Source organism: Drosophila kikkawai, chromosome X (genome assembly GCF_030179895.1).
Source record: "Drosophila kikkawai strain 14028-0561.14 chromosome X, DkikHiC1v2, whole genome shotgun sequence".
In the NCBI taxonomy this organism is placed as follows: Eukaryota; Metazoa; Arthropoda; class Insecta; order Diptera; family Drosophilidae; genus Drosophila; species Drosophila kikkawai.
The window spans coordinates 21,857,626-21,875,114 of NC_091733.1; the positions used below are offsets into that span (position 1 = coordinate 21,857,626).

The 17,489-nt window shown below is 43.5% G+C and overlaps 6 protein-coding genes across 12 annotated transcripts; 4 read left to right on the forward strand and 2 right to left on the reverse strand.

Moving 5' to 3' along the window:
- Nucleotides 1-76: 76 nt before the first annotated feature.
- On the reverse strand, nt 77-16,678 carry LOC108085941 (carboxypeptidase D). Of its 7 annotated transcripts, none has more exons than XM_070287862.1 (10): nt 16,593-16,678; nt 16,212-16,277; nt 3,099-3,368; nt 2,704-3,036; nt 2,460-2,648; nt 1,753-1,793; nt 1,344-1,639; nt 1,110-1,286; nt 957-1,049; nt 79-418 (listed from the first exon to the last, which is right to left on the reverse strand). In XM_070287862.1, the coding sequence occupies exons 3-10, from the start codon at nt 3,332-3,334 to the stop codon at nt 194-196; spliced, it is 1,590 nt and encodes a 529-aa protein (XP_070143963.1). In that variant the 5' UTR covers nt 3,335-3,368; nt 16,212-16,277; nt 16,593-16,678; the 3' UTR covers nt 79-193. The 7 variants fall into 7 exon arrangements, with proteins under 7 accessions (XP_070143961.1, XP_041630654.1, XP_070143963.1 ...); XM_070287861.1 differs by having other exon boundaries at nt 16,573-16,678; XM_070287860.1 differs by lacking the exons at nt 16,212-16,277; nt 16,593-16,678 and having other exon boundaries at nt 77-418; nt 3,099-3,416.
- LOC108085944 (serine protease SP24D) lies at nt 3,949-4,846 on the forward strand. The gene is made up of 2 exons (XM_017182731.2): nt 3,949-4,216; nt 4,283-4,846. Exons 1-2 carry the CDS (start codon nt 3,987-3,989, stop codon nt 4,818-4,820), a joined length of 768 nt encoding a protein of 255 aa, XP_017038220.1. The 5' UTR covers nt 3,949-3,986; the 3' UTR covers nt 4,821-4,846.
- Nucleotides 6,292-7,245, reverse strand: LOC108085946 (serine protease SP24D). The gene is made up of 2 exons (XM_017182733.3): nt 7,009-7,245; nt 6,292-6,952 (listed from the first exon to the last, which is right to left on the reverse strand). The coding sequence occupies exons 1-2, from the start codon at nt 7,209-7,211 to the stop codon at nt 6,409-6,411; spliced, it is 747 nt and encodes a 248-aa protein (XP_017038222.1). The 5' UTR covers nt 7,212-7,245; the 3' UTR covers nt 6,292-6,408.
- Nucleotides 7,418-8,682, forward strand: LOC108085942 (trypsin alpha). Its single transcript, XM_017182729.3, has 2 exons — nt 7,418-7,672; nt 7,736-8,682. The coding sequence occupies exons 1-2, from the start codon at nt 7,446-7,448 to the stop codon at nt 8,283-8,285; spliced, it is 777 nt and encodes a 258-aa protein (XP_017038218.1). The 5' UTR covers nt 7,418-7,445; the 3' UTR covers nt 8,286-8,682.
- sphe (spheroide) lies at nt 9,564-10,936 on the forward strand. Its single transcript, XM_017182732.3, has 2 exons — nt 9,564-9,849; nt 10,329-10,936. Exons 1-2 carry the CDS (start codon nt 9,629-9,631, stop codon nt 10,855-10,857), a joined length of 750 nt encoding a protein of 249 aa, XP_017038221.1. The 5' UTR covers nt 9,564-9,628; the 3' UTR covers nt 10,858-10,936.
- On the forward strand, nt 11,459-12,575 carry LOC108085943 (serine protease SP24D). Its single transcript, XM_017182730.3, has 2 exons — nt 11,459-11,729; nt 11,796-12,575. The coding sequence occupies exons 1-2, from the start codon at nt 11,488-11,490 to the stop codon at nt 12,325-12,327; spliced, it is 774 nt and encodes a 257-aa protein (XP_017038219.1). The 5' UTR covers nt 11,459-11,487; the 3' UTR covers nt 12,328-12,575.
- Nucleotides 16,679-17,489: the final 811 nt, after the last annotated feature.

Consider the following 17,489-nt stretch of genomic DNA (forward strand, 5'->3'; position numbering starts at 1 on the left):
TTCAAAATTCAAAACCCTGGGACATTTAGGGCCTTGCCCTCCCAGATGAGACAAAGATAAATACGGTATCCCCTTAGATTGCACTGGTTGAACGCTTTATTTGAGGGCCCCAATAAATAGTACGACGAAGGTTCCGATGCTTAGCCTAAACATGCTTAAAAGTAAACAAAAAAGTCCTTAAATCCTTGGGTCCTTAACCGAAAATATTCGAGTAGAGGCTGTTGAGCCCATTGCTGATGGTCGAGAAGATCCCATTGTCGCTGGTGGCTGAGCCCGCATAAGGTCCTGGTCCTGGCGGACGATAGTGTTGGGGCGCCTGTATGGGACGATAAATACCACCGGGACTCACTCCTGGTCCAGGTCCGACTCCAACTCCAATTCCGGCTGGACCCATGGCACCGCCAATGCCCTCAATGCGCTGTGAAATCGGTTTAACAGGTGTCATCAAAATTTTTAATACATATCTCGGTTTTCTTTTACATTTTATTATTATTAACAACAACAACACTTAAATTAGGAGAGAGATAGAGAGGGAGAGGAGGAAACCTTGCATCAGGGAAGGTCCTTTTACCAGAATCGGTGTGGGGGAAACTAAGGAACTCGGGAAGGAACTAGGGAGGGAACTAAGAAAAGAAATCAAGAAAGAATTCTGAAAGGAACTTGAAAACCATAAGGTTAATGAGGTTAGTAAAAACTAAAGCACTTCAGCTAGTATTTACAAGCCACCCTCGACGCTCTCTCGATCGGCTGAGGCTCCTTGTGATGGGATTTGGACCTAATCGGTGGACAACTGCAGCTTGCCATTGACGCGCCTTTTCCCCGAGGAGGCCTGGGTGGTAGAGGATGAACCTCCAACCAGGTACTGTTTGGTTTTAATTGGATTAAGAACAGATGATGGGTTAGCCAGCACCAGGGGTTCCCGGAGGAGGAAGGTTGGAAAGAGTGCCTAGACCTACCTTCGAGGGCTGCAGCGTCACATTGAGCAGCGTAGGATGCTGCTCCACAATCACGAACTCCACCTCACGCGGGGCAAAGCCTTCGGCAAAGACCTGGGTGCAGATTCAAATCGTTAATATATTGATAAATAGTACTTGCTTTTCCCTACTCACCTCTACTTTGTAGTAACCCGGCAGCAGGATGCGCCAGAACTCGCCGTACTTTGTGGTCTGGAAGCCCACATCGCGACCCTTAATCTTAATGGAGGCTCTTTCGATGGGCATGCCCGCCGGATCGAATACAAAACCCTGGACTCCTCGATGAGCCTCGGCCAGGAATTTAATCATTGACTAGGCAACAAGGTTAGCTTAGAGTAAGCTTTAAAGAATAAAACCAAGTTTCCTCACCAGCTGGTTGTCCTCCCAGTACTTCTTGAGCTCGTAGGCAGGCGGATACTTGCAGCAGGATATCTCCAGGGTGATCTCCATGCAGCCATACCACACATAGTTATAGTCCTGCATTCCGCCGGTCAGTGGATACCACGCGGCGCCATTCGTAATACCATTCTCAAAGGCCGGCGTCGCTGATTTACAGGCCACGCCACGGGACATCTTGGCATGGTTGCGGGCATAGACCAGGGACAAATGCTTAAACACATCATCGTCGGGCGTTAGGGACGGCGCCGCCGAGTAGGTCTGGAACACTGCGCCCAGGGGACATGTTGGGGCGTAGCACAGGTGGGAGGCAGAGTAGGAGGAGGAGGAAGAGAAGCAACACGATTAGATGGGGCGTTCCAAGGGACTCACGCGGACTCACTCGCGCACAGGGCGGACGAACGGCAGATCCCTTTGAGCAGCCATATTGGTGGGAGAGTACAGAAGCAGAAGCTTTATCAATCGGCACTGGGGGGTGTTGAGCCGGATAAGGGGGAGGAGGAGGATGAGGAGCAAGTGGGTGTGACTTCGGTGGACCGAAGCTAGGAGTAGGTTTTCACTATTTAAAGACACTCTAGGAGAGCTAACCAATACCTACTTAAGCTTTCAGCGAGGTCTTTATTCGCTGGAGGTTAGAACCAGTTGAGAATTTTAAGCCAAGGCCAAACTGAAGAGCTCAATTTTTGTCTAGGTTTTTACTATTTTACAGATTTAGGAAAGCTTCTTTATCTAAAGCTAGAACCCTTTGGGAATTCTAGTAATAAAAACCCCGCTGAAGCTGGCTTATTAGAAACTCAATTTCATTCACAAAGATTTTGGCCAAGTTTAGCTCCCGATAATGGGCCAGAAATAAGCAGTTATCACTGGACTTTGTAAGGAACCACTGATACCAGCTGGGACTATCTGCCCCAGGCATCTCTTAATGTGCTTCCTAACAAAGTTTCGGTTGTGACCCACCACGATTTCTGGTATCAGCTACGCATAACTATGATTCTCAAGACAACTATCATACCCAAGAAATATATGTGATAAGCAGACGGACATAACTATAAGGTTTTGCTTACAAAAAGATACTCTTAAGACTACTTACTGGAGTTGGGCGTATTGTCGTAGGGATAACTGGCCACCAAGGCGCCACCATGGAGACTGCCGCTCAGCACAAACTGTATCTTGGATATCCAATCCTTCACCGCATCCGTTTCCGGCTGGCCTCGCTTGTTGTTCTGCTTGAAGTAGTCGGGGAAATTCCGATTCAGATCAAAGCCACGGGCATTATATCTGGAAAGAGCTTCAGGTAGAGTCTTAGAAACATAAGCATCCTGCTCCTGCTTACCTTCCCTGACCGCCGTCACAGGTGCCCTCCTTGGACACAGCATAACCATCCGGATTCATGGTGGGCAATATGTGAATCCGCGTGTTATCCAGCAGCCACTTGACATACTGATCGGAACTGTAGCTGGTCACAAAGTACTGGATGAGATGGAGGAGCATCTCCCTACCCACGGGCTCGTTGCCATGGATATTGCCCACATATTTGACGTCCGGTTTGCCCACCATATGCTCATACGGCGAAGAGCTGACCACCATTACCCAAAGATCCCTGCCCTGGATCGACTTGCCAATGGAGTACAAAGCCGTAAGATTGGGATACCGGGCACTAGTAGCTCTGCCAAGGGAATACATTTTTAAATAAATAATAAATAATACATTTTCCAAGTAAAAACTCACCTTAGAAACCTCGTTAGCTCCTCGTGATCGTGGTAGACAAAGTCCAGATGCTGGGCATCTGGCATATAGGCCCTGGGCTCCGGCAGTCCCCTCTCCGGCTGGATTTGAATTTGCAGCGGATCACCAGTGGGATTCACTGTCTTGGCCATGGTTATGGCCGGCAGCAGGAGCATCAAGAGCAGAAGCTGAAGCTGTTGCTGTTGCTGGAGTGGTGTTGTCGTCGTCCGCAAGATCATGGTCGGTCGGCGGTGAGTCTGCGAATGGATAAACCTGGCCAGCGGGCAGACCATTTAAGTCAGGGGGCTGGCTGGCTCTCTGGCGGTGCGAAATGTGGTTCGAAATGAGAGCCAACTGGTTGGGCCACCACCGCACCGACTGGCTCCAAATCGAATCGCGAATCGCTAGGAGATGGGTTTTGAGATGATGAGCTTGGCTACGTGCAGATCTTGATCTGCGAACGTTGCCCCCTGGTGGCATGCCGCCGCCAAACGTGTTCGCCCTGGATTATTACCCCGCCTCCCCCCGTGACACTATCCATCATCCGCCGATTGGAGGTCGTTGATACTCGAGCAAGGATGGTAAATTTAAGCGAATATATGTAAGGTGGATTATAAAGTAATATATAGAAATATATAAAAGATAGAATATAAAATATAGAATATAGATTCCCCTAAAATCGATCAGCGGAGATACCCCGCCAAGGCGAGGGCTTGTCTAATCAGAAGGTGCCTAGCTGTCACCGGATGGCCACCTCTATCTATCTATCCGGCTCTCTATCTGCCTTTATCTACCACACTCTCTCGTGTCCCGATAAGATAGGGGTGTGGCATCGACCCTATAAAACCTCACGCCATCGCCAGGGAAGCCATCAAAAAGGAAGGAGCCATCATGATGAAGCTAACACTTGCCGCCCTTGGACTTATACTGATTGCCGCCGGCGGTGTGCTGTCGCAGCCGCAGGGCAGGATTGCCGGAGGCGAGGACGCCGTCGTTGGCCAGCTGCCCTACCAGGGTGCCCTCTCCATTGGCGGTAGCTACAACTGTGGCGCCGTTCTCATTACCCAGCGCTACGCCCTCACCGCCCTCAGCTGCGTCTGCTCAGAGGGCAAGGACAAGCCGTGAGTTAAGCCCTCTTCCTTTTTTTTTTTTTTTGTGAAAATTTATGGAAACCTCCTGCTCCTTAGGTGGCCTGCCACTTTGTTCATGGTCTCCGTGGGCTCTGTGGACCTGTATTCCGGCGGCCAGCGAATTCGCGTGGAGGAGATCACCATTAATCCCAACTATAATACCCTGAAGACCGGCATTGCTTTGCTGCGGCTGGAGCAGGATGTGACCTTCAACGAGGCAGTGGCCGCCATTCCTCTGTCGCAGGATACACCGCCCCTGGGCGCCCAAGTGGAGGTCTCTGGCTGGGGTCGCACCACCGAGTCGGAGGTGGACATGCATCGCACTTTGCAGATCGGCGAGGCCGAGGTGATGGCCACGCGTGAGTGTGCCCTGGGCAAGACCGAGACGGAGCCGGTGGCCGATGACCAGGTGCTGTGTCTGGGCCATGGCCGTCGTCATGGCATCTGTACTGGCGATATCGGTGGACCCGCCGTCTACAATGGAGAGCTGGTGGGTCTGGGCGCCCAGATGCTCGGCGAGTGCGGTGGCATGCTGCCGGAGAGATTCGTGAGCATTGCGGCCAACTACGATTGGATCCAGGAGCAAATCCAATAAAATTTGAATTCATTACGAAAGCAAGATTCAAGGGGAGAGTTGTCTATTTTCTGGGATTTTTACTGGGTTTCCCGGAGAGAGTAAAAATATGTATAGGAATGTGATATGTATAGCGTCTGATTTATCCAAAATATTTGATTTATTTTTTATGTATTTAAAATTTCGGATATATCCTAAATATATGATATATTTAGTTAAATACTGAGATACTAGAGACTTTCCGGTTTTCTAGTTATCCAAACTCCCAGATTTTCCTTTTTCCTTAAAATTTTGTTATCAAGAATCAAAGAAAATTATCGTCAAAAATCGGTTATCAGTGCCAACAATTTTGGCTATCGGTTGAAATCTATATATGACATAACCACTAGCCTGTTGGGAATATCATTTTCATATCGGAATAATAATGTGATTATGTATAAACGTTAGACAGCAGCAGAAATGATAACAAAGTAGTATTAATTCTATTTAAGGTTTCATTTTTATAATCTTGAAGTCTTAAAATGATTACCGAATACTCTTAGGAGTGGGGTTCAGGGCTATTATTCAGAATAAATTGATATATACTACATATATATTCAAATATATATAAAACAAATTAACAGGAATTTTGGTATCCCTCTAATATACATATTTTAATTTTAAAGAAAATAATCCAAAAAACAAATATAAATATATAAAATAATAAATATAAAAAATAAATGTAAATAATGAATTAATAAATGTTAATAAATAATAATAAATAATAATAAAAATAAATGTTAATAAATAATAAATAAATATACAAATAAATAAAATCATTTTAAAAAGGTGAAAAGTATGCTTTTAACTATTTAGAACTTCATTTAATTTTATTTAATAATTTAAATTAAAATGTATTTCTTTTGAAAATTTGTATTTAAGGATTTTAAAGATAAACTTTTAGAAAAAAAAACGTATGCTTCTAAAAAAAAATTAAAGTAGGCCTAAATCGATATTATTATTCTATTAGAGATGATGTATTACTTTTCAAAACCTTTTATTTACGGATTTTAAAGATAATCTTTAAAAAAAACTAATATTTCTACAATTAAAAATTAAAGCAGGAGTAAAATCAATATTTTTATCGATTAACATCTTCCCTCTTCTATTAGTGATGATGAATTACTTTAAAAAATTGTTTATTCAAGTAGAAAAGTTAGAAAAAAACTTCTACAATTAAAAATTACCAGTCCCAAAATCGATATTTTGATCCATTAACATTTTATTAGTGATGAACCAAAACATTGACCTCTCTCCCATCTCTATTAGGGATGAACCCAGCGCAATTTGCAAGGTTCAAGTGCAAATCAAAGCAGGAAGAACCTGCTTCAATTAAAGTACTTTCCCACAAAACCCTTTCAACCCCTCGAGATTAGTTAAGGGCCCCTCACTGAGTCATTCCCGCAATAAATATGTTTAAATTTTTGATATTTTCTGATTAAATAATCTCGAATTCCGAATTTCAAAAGTCATTGTTCCACGGCTATATTGTCTTAATAAATTAAATAAATGGAATATCCCAAGAAACATGATAACCCCACCTAACCTAGGCTCTGGTCGTTGGTCTCATTTATTCAGAATTCACGATGATCCACTCCAGATGCTGGGTTGTGTCCACATAGCCATCGGGCTGCCCGGAACCGCAGCCGCTCACAAAGAAGGCGGCAATGCCCACCAGCTGGTTCTCGTAGACCGCCGGGGCACCAGCGTCGCCGGAACACAGCCCAGAGAGATCAGTCTCCGCCACGGGGCTCAGGCAGAGCAGATCCTCCTGCTCCAGGAACAGCTCCTGCTGGCAGGCAGTGGCGCTAAGCGCCTGGCGCGTGGCCACCTGCAGGCCATGGCTCAAAGCTCCATCTGCCTTGGACGAACCCCAGCCCGAGTAGGTTACCTGGCTACCAGCCGGTGGCCTGGCGGTGCCCAGGTCAATGGGTTGGGTATTAGCATTCAGCGTTACCGGCGTCTGCAGCTCCAACAATGCCAGATCATTGGCCCCAGCAGGACCGGCACTGGAGTAGTCCTTGTGGATGATGATCTGGGAGAGAGGCAGCAGCTGGCCGCCTGCCAGGCGCTGGATGCTTCCAGCTCGGATGGTATACGAAGAAGGGGGATAGCTTTCAAAGGAAAATATCGTAAGAAAAGGGAAGGAATCTTGGCAGTGCGCCTCTACCTTTGCTGTCCGCCTCCCAGACTCACACAGTGGCCAGCGGTGAGACCCCACTTGGCGGTGATCAGGACTCCCGTGCACACATGGACGCCGTGCCGGCGCAGGGAGATGGTATAGGGCTGGGAGCCCACATCCGCCGGCTGGCGGTTTCCCTCGGCCAAGGTCAGGAGGCCAACGAGGATGACGGTGAGCAGGTAAGGACTCATATTCGCGGCAAGTGGGTAACGCAACTGAAAGGCTCTCAGTCCACCGCGGCGGCCTTTATAGAGCCGCCGCCACACTTTTACGATCTCGGGGCTTAAAGCAATCTAATCGCCACTCGTTCTGCCATAAATCGAGTGTTTATATTGCAGCCGCCGATCGGCGATTAGATCGCCCAAGGGGCCGAGTCATTGGCGACCATCGATCGGGCCAGTCCGTTCAGTTGCCAATTAATCGCCATGGCTGATCCACGCATCGCTCTGGGCCTGCTAATCTGCGTAGTGCTCGCTGCTGCCAATGCCAAGCCCCAGGGTCGCATCCTGGGCGGCGAGGATGCCGCCCAGGGTGAGTTCCCCTGGTCCGTTTCCGTGCGTGTCAACAAGGCCCACGCCTGCTCGGGATGCATCATCTCGCAGAACAAAATCCTGACCGCCGCCAGCTGTGTCTCCAGTGTGAGCACCACACCGTAAGGAGGGGTCATCCTTATATAGATTCTCCTTTCCTAAACTATACTCTTTCTCTCTTCCAGGGTCGATCCCAGCTCTGTGGCCGTGCGTGTGGGCAGCATTAACCAGTATGCCGGCGGCAGCATTGTGAGCGTCGAGAGCATCCTGATCCACCCCTCCTACGGCAACTTCCTTCACAATCTGGCTCTGTTGACTCTAAGCGAGAACCTGGTCTATAGCGATCGCATTGCCGCCGCCACCTTGCCCTCTAATGAGAGCAGCGGCGAGGAGACGGAGGAGGAGCTACCTAATGGCACTCCGGTCTATGTGGCCGGTTGGGGTGAGCAGTCCGATGGCACTGCCGCCTACAAGCTGCAGAAGTCCAACTACAACACACTGAGCGATCCCTGGTGCGAACTGGCCGCTGGCTATGGTTATTCGCACATAACCTGCCTGTCCAGTGCCGAGAACGAGGGCATCTGCCGGGGAGATACCGGAGCAGCGGTCGTCGACGATAACAAAGTCCTGCGCGGCATCACCAGCTTCCACTTTGGAGAGTGCGGCAGCAATTTCCCGGACATAAGCACCCGTGTCTCATACTATCTGGCTTGGATCGAGGCCAATGCCAACTAGGGAGAGCAGGAGGTCACTGGAAGAGCCCTGGAGGTAACTGGGAATAACTAGAGTTCACTGGAGATCGATGGGCATCACTGGAGGTCGATGGAGATCACTGGAGATCACTGGAGATCAGTGGAGATTTCTGGATATTGCTGGAGATCCCTTGAATTTTTTAGAGATCGCTGGAGATTGCTGGGGATCCCTAGAGATATCTGGAGTTCCTTGAGATTCCTCAATAACCCAGGAGATCCCTAAAGATCCCTGAAGTTCCCTAAATTTCCCTAGCCACCCCTAGAGATTCCTGTACCTTCACTGCAGTTCCCCAAAGGATAGCCATAATTTTTTTTATACATTTTTTTCATGTGCATAAAGTGTGTTACCTTCAAAAAAAAAAAAATTGTTTCTTATGAGACTGCAATAGTTGCCCCATTTTATGGTCTATTGGGAATTTAGTGCTGGCCATAAATATAAACCGATAGGGCACGATCAAAGTTTCCATGGAACCTTCGACTTTATGAGGATTATTGGCCATTGGTGATCTAACAGTAAGCAGTAAATTAGGCTTGAAACTATGAAGTTCCAGGGTCAGTTGAGGGATTTGTAATCGAAATAGCTACCAATTGGGGTTTTTGGAAGCACTGATCTTAGAAAAACCCCATAATAAAGCGGGTTAAGATTGTGACTAAGCTAAAAACGTATAAGCCAGATTATGGCCAGATACAGATCTTGGGCAATTCCATATAATCAAGATAAGGGGGGTTGACTATTTGTTGTTCTTTATGAAATTCCTGAAAATAACTACCTAAACTCATGTACTTTGGTTGCTAAGAGCATCTGGTTTGGAATTTCCTTATAAAAAAATAAGGCTCCTAACTAAAACCATTTATAAGACTTTTTCAGATCTCCTCTTTGATAATTTTAGGATTTTCCTTCTCCAAAGACTTCAGTTTCCGATCTCTTTTTTCTATTTTTTGTGACTGTTTGTTGTCCGAATCACCTTTCTACCCTGACTCACTCCGCTTACTCATCTTTATCTAGCTCAGATGGTGTACAGCTAGTGTCTTGTCATGGAGACTGGACTTCCTTTCCCCATACTCTTCATTTTTTTTGCCATTTTGCTATTTATGTGCCAATTGTGATCGGTGAAATAACAACTAACGACGCGTATAAAGCCGCCTGCCGTCCAATTCAGACGATAAGATTAGATTTACCTCAATGTCCAAGACCAAGATAACTAGACTGCTGGTTGGATTCGGTTGGAGCAACATCACGTCCACTTAAATTACCGCCACTCGCGTTGCGCAGTTCCGCACTTCCATTTCAACCGCCGTCGCGGGTAGTACTTACAACCGAGCAACATGCAACAGAGATCTCTGATTCTGGGCCTGCTGGGCCTCTCCCTGCTGCTGGTGGCCGTTCAGGCTCGTGGACGCATCATGGGCGGCGAGGAGGCTGGCCTGAATGCCACGCCTTTTGCTGCCTCCCTGCGCGTGGACAATGCCCATGTGTGCGGAGCTTGCATAGTCTCCGCAACAAAGGTCCTGACCACGGCCCACTGTGTGTATCGCGATGGAAAGCTGTGAGTATGGGGACAGGGGGAGGTAGAGGTGTTCCTGGTAAGGATTATGACTGGGATTTTAAACAAAGAAGCTCTTTTTTTTTAACTAAATAATTAGTTACTTAGTTAAGCTCTGTTCTACTTGTCGTATGGGTGATATTCTAATCAAGGCTGTACAACTAGGCGGATGAGTGATATAACCTGATGCTGAGCTAGAATTAAGGTACTTAGAGCGGAGTCCTGCTAGACATTCTGGTAAATTTTTTAGACAAATTAACACCGACCTTAAAGCAACCAGTAATTAATGCATAAAAACCATTGCATACTTTTACGCTTAATGCAATAATTTAAAGCCACTGAAACCTCTTTTGTTCATGAAGTAATATCTTAAGCCAGTTCAATCCTGCTAGCCAGACAAAAAAATTATATGCTCCTTATTTTAAATATTATTATTATTTTCATTATATTATTTATTAATCCCACTCAATCCCCTTGAACAGCCTCGCCGCCAGTCGCCTTTCCCTGCGCGTGGGCAGCACCAATCAGTACGCCGGCGGACACATTGTCGCCGTGGACTCGACCAATGTCCACCCGGACTACTATCAGCTGCAAAACAACCTGGCCGTGCTCACCCTCAGCTCCCCATTGACCTTCACCGAACGCATCAAGGCCATCGAGGTGGCCGCCAGCGATGACGCACTGCCCGCCGAGGGCTCCGAGGTCAGTGTAGCCGGCTGGGGACGCACCACCGAAGGCACCACCTCGTACAAAATCCGTGAGATGGCCCTCCAAGTGGCCACCGAGGCGGAATGCCAGGAGGCATACAGCGATCCGGCTGGTGATAGCTTCTGTCTGGCCCATGAGCTCAAGGAGGGCACCTGCCATGGTGATGGTGGCAGTGGTGCTGTCTACCAGGACAAGCTCATTGGACTGACCAACTTTGTGGTGGGCGCCTGTGGTTCCCGTTACCCCAATGTCTTTGTAAAGCTGGCCCCCTTCTCTGAGTGGATTCAGGAGCAGTTGGCTTGAGTCTTGTTTTTTTTAAATAAATATTAACATTTTTAAGAAATATTAAATAATATTAAATAAAAAGTATGCTGTGTAGTAATTTTTTTCCTGGCTTATTTATTTTCTGCGCTGTGAGTCAAAGGCGATAAGGATAAGGTTTGGCGATACTGCTGCGGCTGGTTAAAGTAATAATCGCTCACTAAATGCGTGAAATGCTTGTTTATTTATGACCTCAATGAAAGCGAGGGACCCACTTTATGGCTTTGAAATCCCCCCGATATCGATAATACAGCAGCAGCCAAGAATTTCGAAAGATAATTCTAATAAAACTTCCCTTTAATTTATTTGGTTTAAAGAAAACTCAAGCATTTTAATTATGGGAATCCCTATGAGAAGGGCTAAAGCTTAATCACACTCTCAGCTCCCTGGCAATTAGGAGGGCTTCATTTGCATAAAAACAAACCAAAAAAAAAAAACAAAAATAATACAAAAAATAAGCAGAAACCAAATTAGGTTAAATCTTGGATCGATAGCCCGACATTGACTTTGACATCTCAGGGAACTAATGATGATGAGAGGCCGCAGCTCATAAATAGGGGAAGCCGGAAGGCATTACTGGCCAGGAGCACTCTCTCCCTCTTCGTACAAGCCATGTCGCTGCCGCTGCTCTCGATCTTTCTACTCCTCCTGGGCACAGCCAGTGTCCTGGCCAAGCATAACCAGAGCGAACCGGACTGGAGTCCCCGCATTGTGGGCGGAACCAAGGCCCACACGGGACAATTTCCCCACCAGATCTCGCTGCGTAAGCGTGGTGGCCACGCTTGCGGTGGATCCATCCTCTCCAGCACTTACATCCTGACCGCTGCCCACTGTGTCAAGCAGGGGAATAATGTGTGAGTTGATTAGAGCCACTTGAAAATATCCCCAAAACATATACATCCATATTTCTTACATCCCAGAACTCCTGCCAGACAACTGTCCATCTTGGCGGGCACACTGAAACTCTCGGGCGGCGGCGGGGAGACCCGACAGGTGGCCGCCGTTCATGTCCATCCCCAGTACAAGGGTGACGGCTATGATGTGGCCGTTCTCCGGCTGACCCAGCCCCTGAACTTCAATGACAATGCCAAGACCATCAGTCTGGCTACCGAGGATCCGCCCAGCGACGCCTCTGTTTATATTTCCGGCTGGGGAGCCATCTCCAACAGCGGACCCATCTCCAATGACCTGCTGTACGGGCAGGTCAAGTATCTGGCTCGGGATACTTGTAAGCGACAGTACCTTCCCCGACTGGCAGAGACCACCATGTGCCTGCTCCACGAGGCCAAGAAGGGCGCCTGCTATGGCGACTCTGGTGGCCCGGCCACCTATGAAGGACGGCTGGTGGGCGTGGCCAGCTATGTGCTTGGAGGCTGCGGCCGAGCTGCTCCCGATGGCTACGAACGGGTCTCCCAGCTGAGGCAGTGGATCAGGGAGAATGCAAAGCTCTAAGGGGGAGGATATGACCCGTTTTCATGGGGTTTTCTTGGGAAATTTAATATTGAGAATATTATTTAGCTAAGAAAGCAAATGGGGTTTAAAAATTGGATTCGTTTGGCTTTCTTTGGCTTTATAAGAAGTTGTATGTATTTTTCCTGTACAGTTAACCCTTTACTTAAATATTATTATTAACCCATAAATACATATTATATATATATATATATATCAATATTAAAAATAAAAGCAGCACAAAAAAATGGGTTTTCGACTTTTAATAATTATTTATAGCTTTAATAGTAGATAAGAAATAATGGATAAAAAAAGATAGGCCATAAATAGTTAATATTTAAAAAATAAAAAACATCTATAACATATCTATAAAACCCCAGGACGAACCTTCAGAGACTCCCCAGATTTATTTTTAAACACAGAACACAGAAAAAAAACTTCAAGGATTTAATTTAGAATTCTAAAAGAAACACCCTAAAATCCTCAAATAAATATAGAATTCCTAGAAAAACATCCAAAAAACCTCTTTAAAAACCATGATATTTAATCATTTAATTTATAATTAATTGCAAATACTATTATTAGACCCAAAACAATTATTTAAAAGTGACTAACACTCATCAAGATCGTTTCGAAGTGAGCCATCCTGGTTTTTTGGGTCACCGCCATGACTCATTTGGGAGCCAACGAGTTGTGACCGCCCATTTAGAACGCTCTTTCTGGCCCAACTCTGACTCTGACTCTGGCTCTTTGAGGGGTTATCAGAGCGCAACTGCCTGGCCCCGGCCACCTTTGCCCCCTGGACTCCCCCCGGAACAGTGAAAGTGAAAATGAAAAACCTCGTTCAACTTTTTCTATTATTTCTCGGTAATTTTCCGTCTTCATTTTGTCGCTTTTAGTTTAGTTTTGGTGTTTTTTTCCAGCACTTTGCGTTTAATGACTTTGTTTTGCTTTTCATTTAACTCTTGTCTTGTCTTTTCCCCACTCTTTTCTTGCTGTTTTTCTTTTTCGAGAGCTTCAATTTTCCAGTGTTTTTGTGCGCTCTCTTTTGGGCGCAATTATCGGATCGCTGGGGATCGTGCCGGGGCTCAGTGGGCCCTGGCTTATACTGGTCGTAAACCCGCACGATTTGTCCGTCTGCCAATCCATCAGTTTGTCAGTCTGTCATTTTTTGTATGTACATATATTTTATGTCAGCCTGCCACTCGAAATGCAATTCACGCTGCAAGTCATCGAACTGTTTGGGGTCCAAAGACTGACTGAGTGCGCGATCTCAGCAGTGAGTCACAAGGGGCTGGGCCTTTTTTTACTGATTGCCCTCAAAAACGTAATACTATTATTGTTTACTGATGTATAGGGAATATTTCTAATATTTTATATATATTTTTAAATGTATATATATTTTTATATATATTTTTAAATCCTGTCAAGTCAAAAATTTAAAATGCAGTGAAGGAGTCTATAAATCATATATATTCTTGGTGTGCGGATGAAAAAAAATGTTGTTGCAATTTTTTTTTTTAATTTTATATTTGATTTACACCGATAAATTTTTTAAAAATTTATTAAATTGAAACTTCTAAAAATGTTATTTATCAACCTTATTAAAACAAACACCAAAAATTAATTTAATGTATTTTTGGCTTAGTTATAGATTTTGTAAGTTTTGATTTTAATTTTAAAAAATATTAAATTCAGTATGCAAATTTATAACCTATACCTTGGTTATAGTTTATCATTTGTCCGTATAAAAATATCGATAAATATAGATTTAAAGAAAGATTTAAAATCATAATAAATGAAAAACTAATTATAAAAACTGTAGCTATCCAAAAATTGCTTCATTTATCTATTTATCTAAACCTTACAAATAATTGTAAACTAAGTGCTAACTTAGGGTTAAGAGCCATAGCAGCTAAGGCCTTCGGCTCATTGCTTCATTTATACTTTTAACAACTAACAATATTCCTCAATATATTTAATTTTTCTCCAACATTAAACATTAATTTTTGTATTTATTATTCGTATTTGTGTTTCTTTATAGTGGCTTGTGGCAAACCTGATAAGAAATCGCAAAGTTTATCATCATCTTGGTGGCTCCAACTCCATCTCAATTTCACCTGGCTGTGCCACTTCCAAGAAGCCAACCACATTAGCAGCTCACCAGTTGCAAGTTGCAAGTGGCAAATAGCAAGTTGCACAGCCACTAAAAGCTAAGGCACACTGGGAAATAATATTTAATATAAAATATCTAATATAAAATCACTTAACTTAAAAACAAAAAAATTAATAAATAAATAATGGAAAGTCTTGTATCATTTGCTACTACAATTCAGCTATAAGAAATAGAGTTTTGGTTTCATCCGCATGAAAAATATTTATTTTAAAGCCTGATAACTCTAAATGGCTAGATCGATTTGCCTGCTGAAGGTAAACAAAAAAAATAACAAAGTTTTTAGGAATTAATAAATGTCATATTATACAAAAATTCTAATTAAATAGTCAAAAATAAGGAACCAACTTTTCTACCTTAACAAGAAATAGTTTCATTCATTAAATTAATTTCTCCCCATTTTTTCTTGCTGTGCAGCCTGAAACTCAAGTCTCCCCAGACATGTCGCCGCAAACAAATTTCTTTCAATTAGGCGCCCCGCTTATTTTGGGCCGAATCGGCGTTTTGATTAGCATGGAAAGTAAGCGAGCGAGTGTAAGTGGCTCTTAATGGTCAAAGCAAGACCAAGAGCAAGAGCAAGAGCCAGGCCAAAGCCCGGGCCAGTGCCAAAGCCGATCGGCGGGTTAATGCTAAACTAACGGGTTTCCTCGAATCCGGGCTCAGCGAAAGAGAAACAGAGGCAGGAGGAGGAGGAGTAGGGTGGGCAGGAGAGGTAGCGAGAGCGAGCCATTTAACCCACTAACCTTGTTTGCGACAAAAAGCCAGCACCGAAAGCCCGCACTTGGCCAAAAGGCTGCTCCGCCACTGCCACTGTCAAGTTCAATGCTAGGCACACCCATGGCCATCAATATAATGGAGCGAATTTATAATACTAAATTTGTAAAATTATAAAAAACTTAAAAAAATATTATTTATGGTAAAAGAAAGAGAGGTAAACTGATTTTATATAAAGCAAAATGTCTTGTGAGCACTTTTTTCTTAATTTATTTTCCTTAAGCATTTTTATTACTATTTTTTTTAAGGTTTACTTTATTTTTTAACTCATATTTTGTGTTATATTTTGTATAAACTTTAAAAAATACTCGCAAGTAAGTACATTTCTGAGCAAGAAATGTTTTAAATTTCGAATTAAATTTATAAAAGAATTATTTGTTGTGTTATTAATATAAAAAATACTAGACACTTACTAGGAAGTAAATAAATATTAACAAAACATTATAAACACTTGAAATATTCCGAAAAATATACTTAGAGATCTTTAAATTTCTTTAAATATTTTCAACTATATTAATATTAATACCCTAGACTTAAAAACAAACCATAAAACATCCTTGAAATTGAACACATCCTTTCTCTAACATTTAAAATTTAAAGAGCTGACCCAGGTGGGTCAGGTTCTTGAGGTCTTTCCGATATAGAGGACCCACCAACACCCCAGCCAGGAAATGCCGTTTTCCCTGACCGCAGCTGTTGTGGGCCTTGGGGGGCGACGCTGCTTGGAGGTCAGGCGACGGCCTTCGAAGGAGGCGACATGCGCACTACTGGGTTAGTGAGCCAAACTCCCCCTGGGTGGGGTGTTTATATAACAACAAAAACGGCTGCAGCCAGCCGACATTCGCCTGCAATGACCTTCACCTTGGCAAAGAGGCGAGCAGCCACCCAGCAGGCGCCCCATCGCTGGCCTTGATCTTCAACTTTCCCAGCCAGTATTTACCTGAGATTTCCTGGTGATTTCCTGCAAACGCCTTGACAATTTCTAATTCACGAACGAACGCTTCTTCTGCAATGGGAAATTTGCATAAAAAAAATATTCAATCAACTTTCATTGTTCCAGGCGGATGCCGTTGCCGGGCTTCAGTTTCACACGAAAAAAAGGCAAAAACAAATAGAAAACAAACAAATTCTCTTCTTTTTTTTGGGTAGTTTCTCTTTACGCCTACGCTGGCGCCCAAAAAAAAAAAAATAATATAGGCACTAAACAAAAAAGAAAAGAATCGCCCGCGACACTGGCGCAAATTAGAATTATTTATTATTTTTATTCTTATTTATTTATTTTTTTTTTATTTTTGTGGCACCTTTTTCTCTGATGGCTTACAACTGTTCCCAGGAAAAACAAAAACAATAAAACGACTTTATCGCAGGGCAGTTTCGGAGAGAGGTTTCAAAACGCGTCCGCCGTGTCCGACATCAACCGACTGAATGAGTGGGCCATCAGGCAGTCCCCAGCAGCGATGTCATTTCTTGCTGAGCCGAAAAGGCTGGCTCAGCAAAAAATATAAGCTAAATAAAACGTAGAATTTCGGGAATTCTGGAATAAAGAAGTAAACTGATTTTTTATTATTATTATTATTGTATTGTGTCAGTTTCAGAATACTTGAGACATGCCGAGTCTTTTTGTAACCCTAACAACACCTGTGGATTCGTCTTGAGGTAAGCTTATTTGGGAGCCGCCAATATCCTTACGTACAGGGAAAAAGAAAAAATGTAAGAGATCCTTGTGGTTTAACGTTTCATAATAATCAAAAAACTTAAGCTGAATTTTGAATCCATTTAAATTAAACAAAAACCAATATTCTGAATCATAAAAATAAAGAAACAATTTAGCAAAAACAACTTTAAGTATTTAATAAAAAATAGTAATAATAAATAAAAAACCTAAGCTGAGTTTTAAGTCCTCATATTAAATTTAACAAAAACAAATCTTCTGACACATAAAAATAAAGAAATAATTTTAAAAAATTATCTTAAAGTGCTTCTTTTAAGTATTTGCATAATCCATGTCCTCCGCTTGATTTAAATTATTATTTTAATTTTTGTATATTATTTTATGTAACTTTTTCATTTATTCTGAAACATTTTAGTTGATTTTTCATTAAAATATCTTTATATTTTTTGTGGTTTTTAGATTAATTTTTAAATGAAATCTTTTGAATTAGAGAGGTATATGGCAGTCAGCCTTTTTCCGGCAGCGCAAGTTTCCCAACAATCAGCT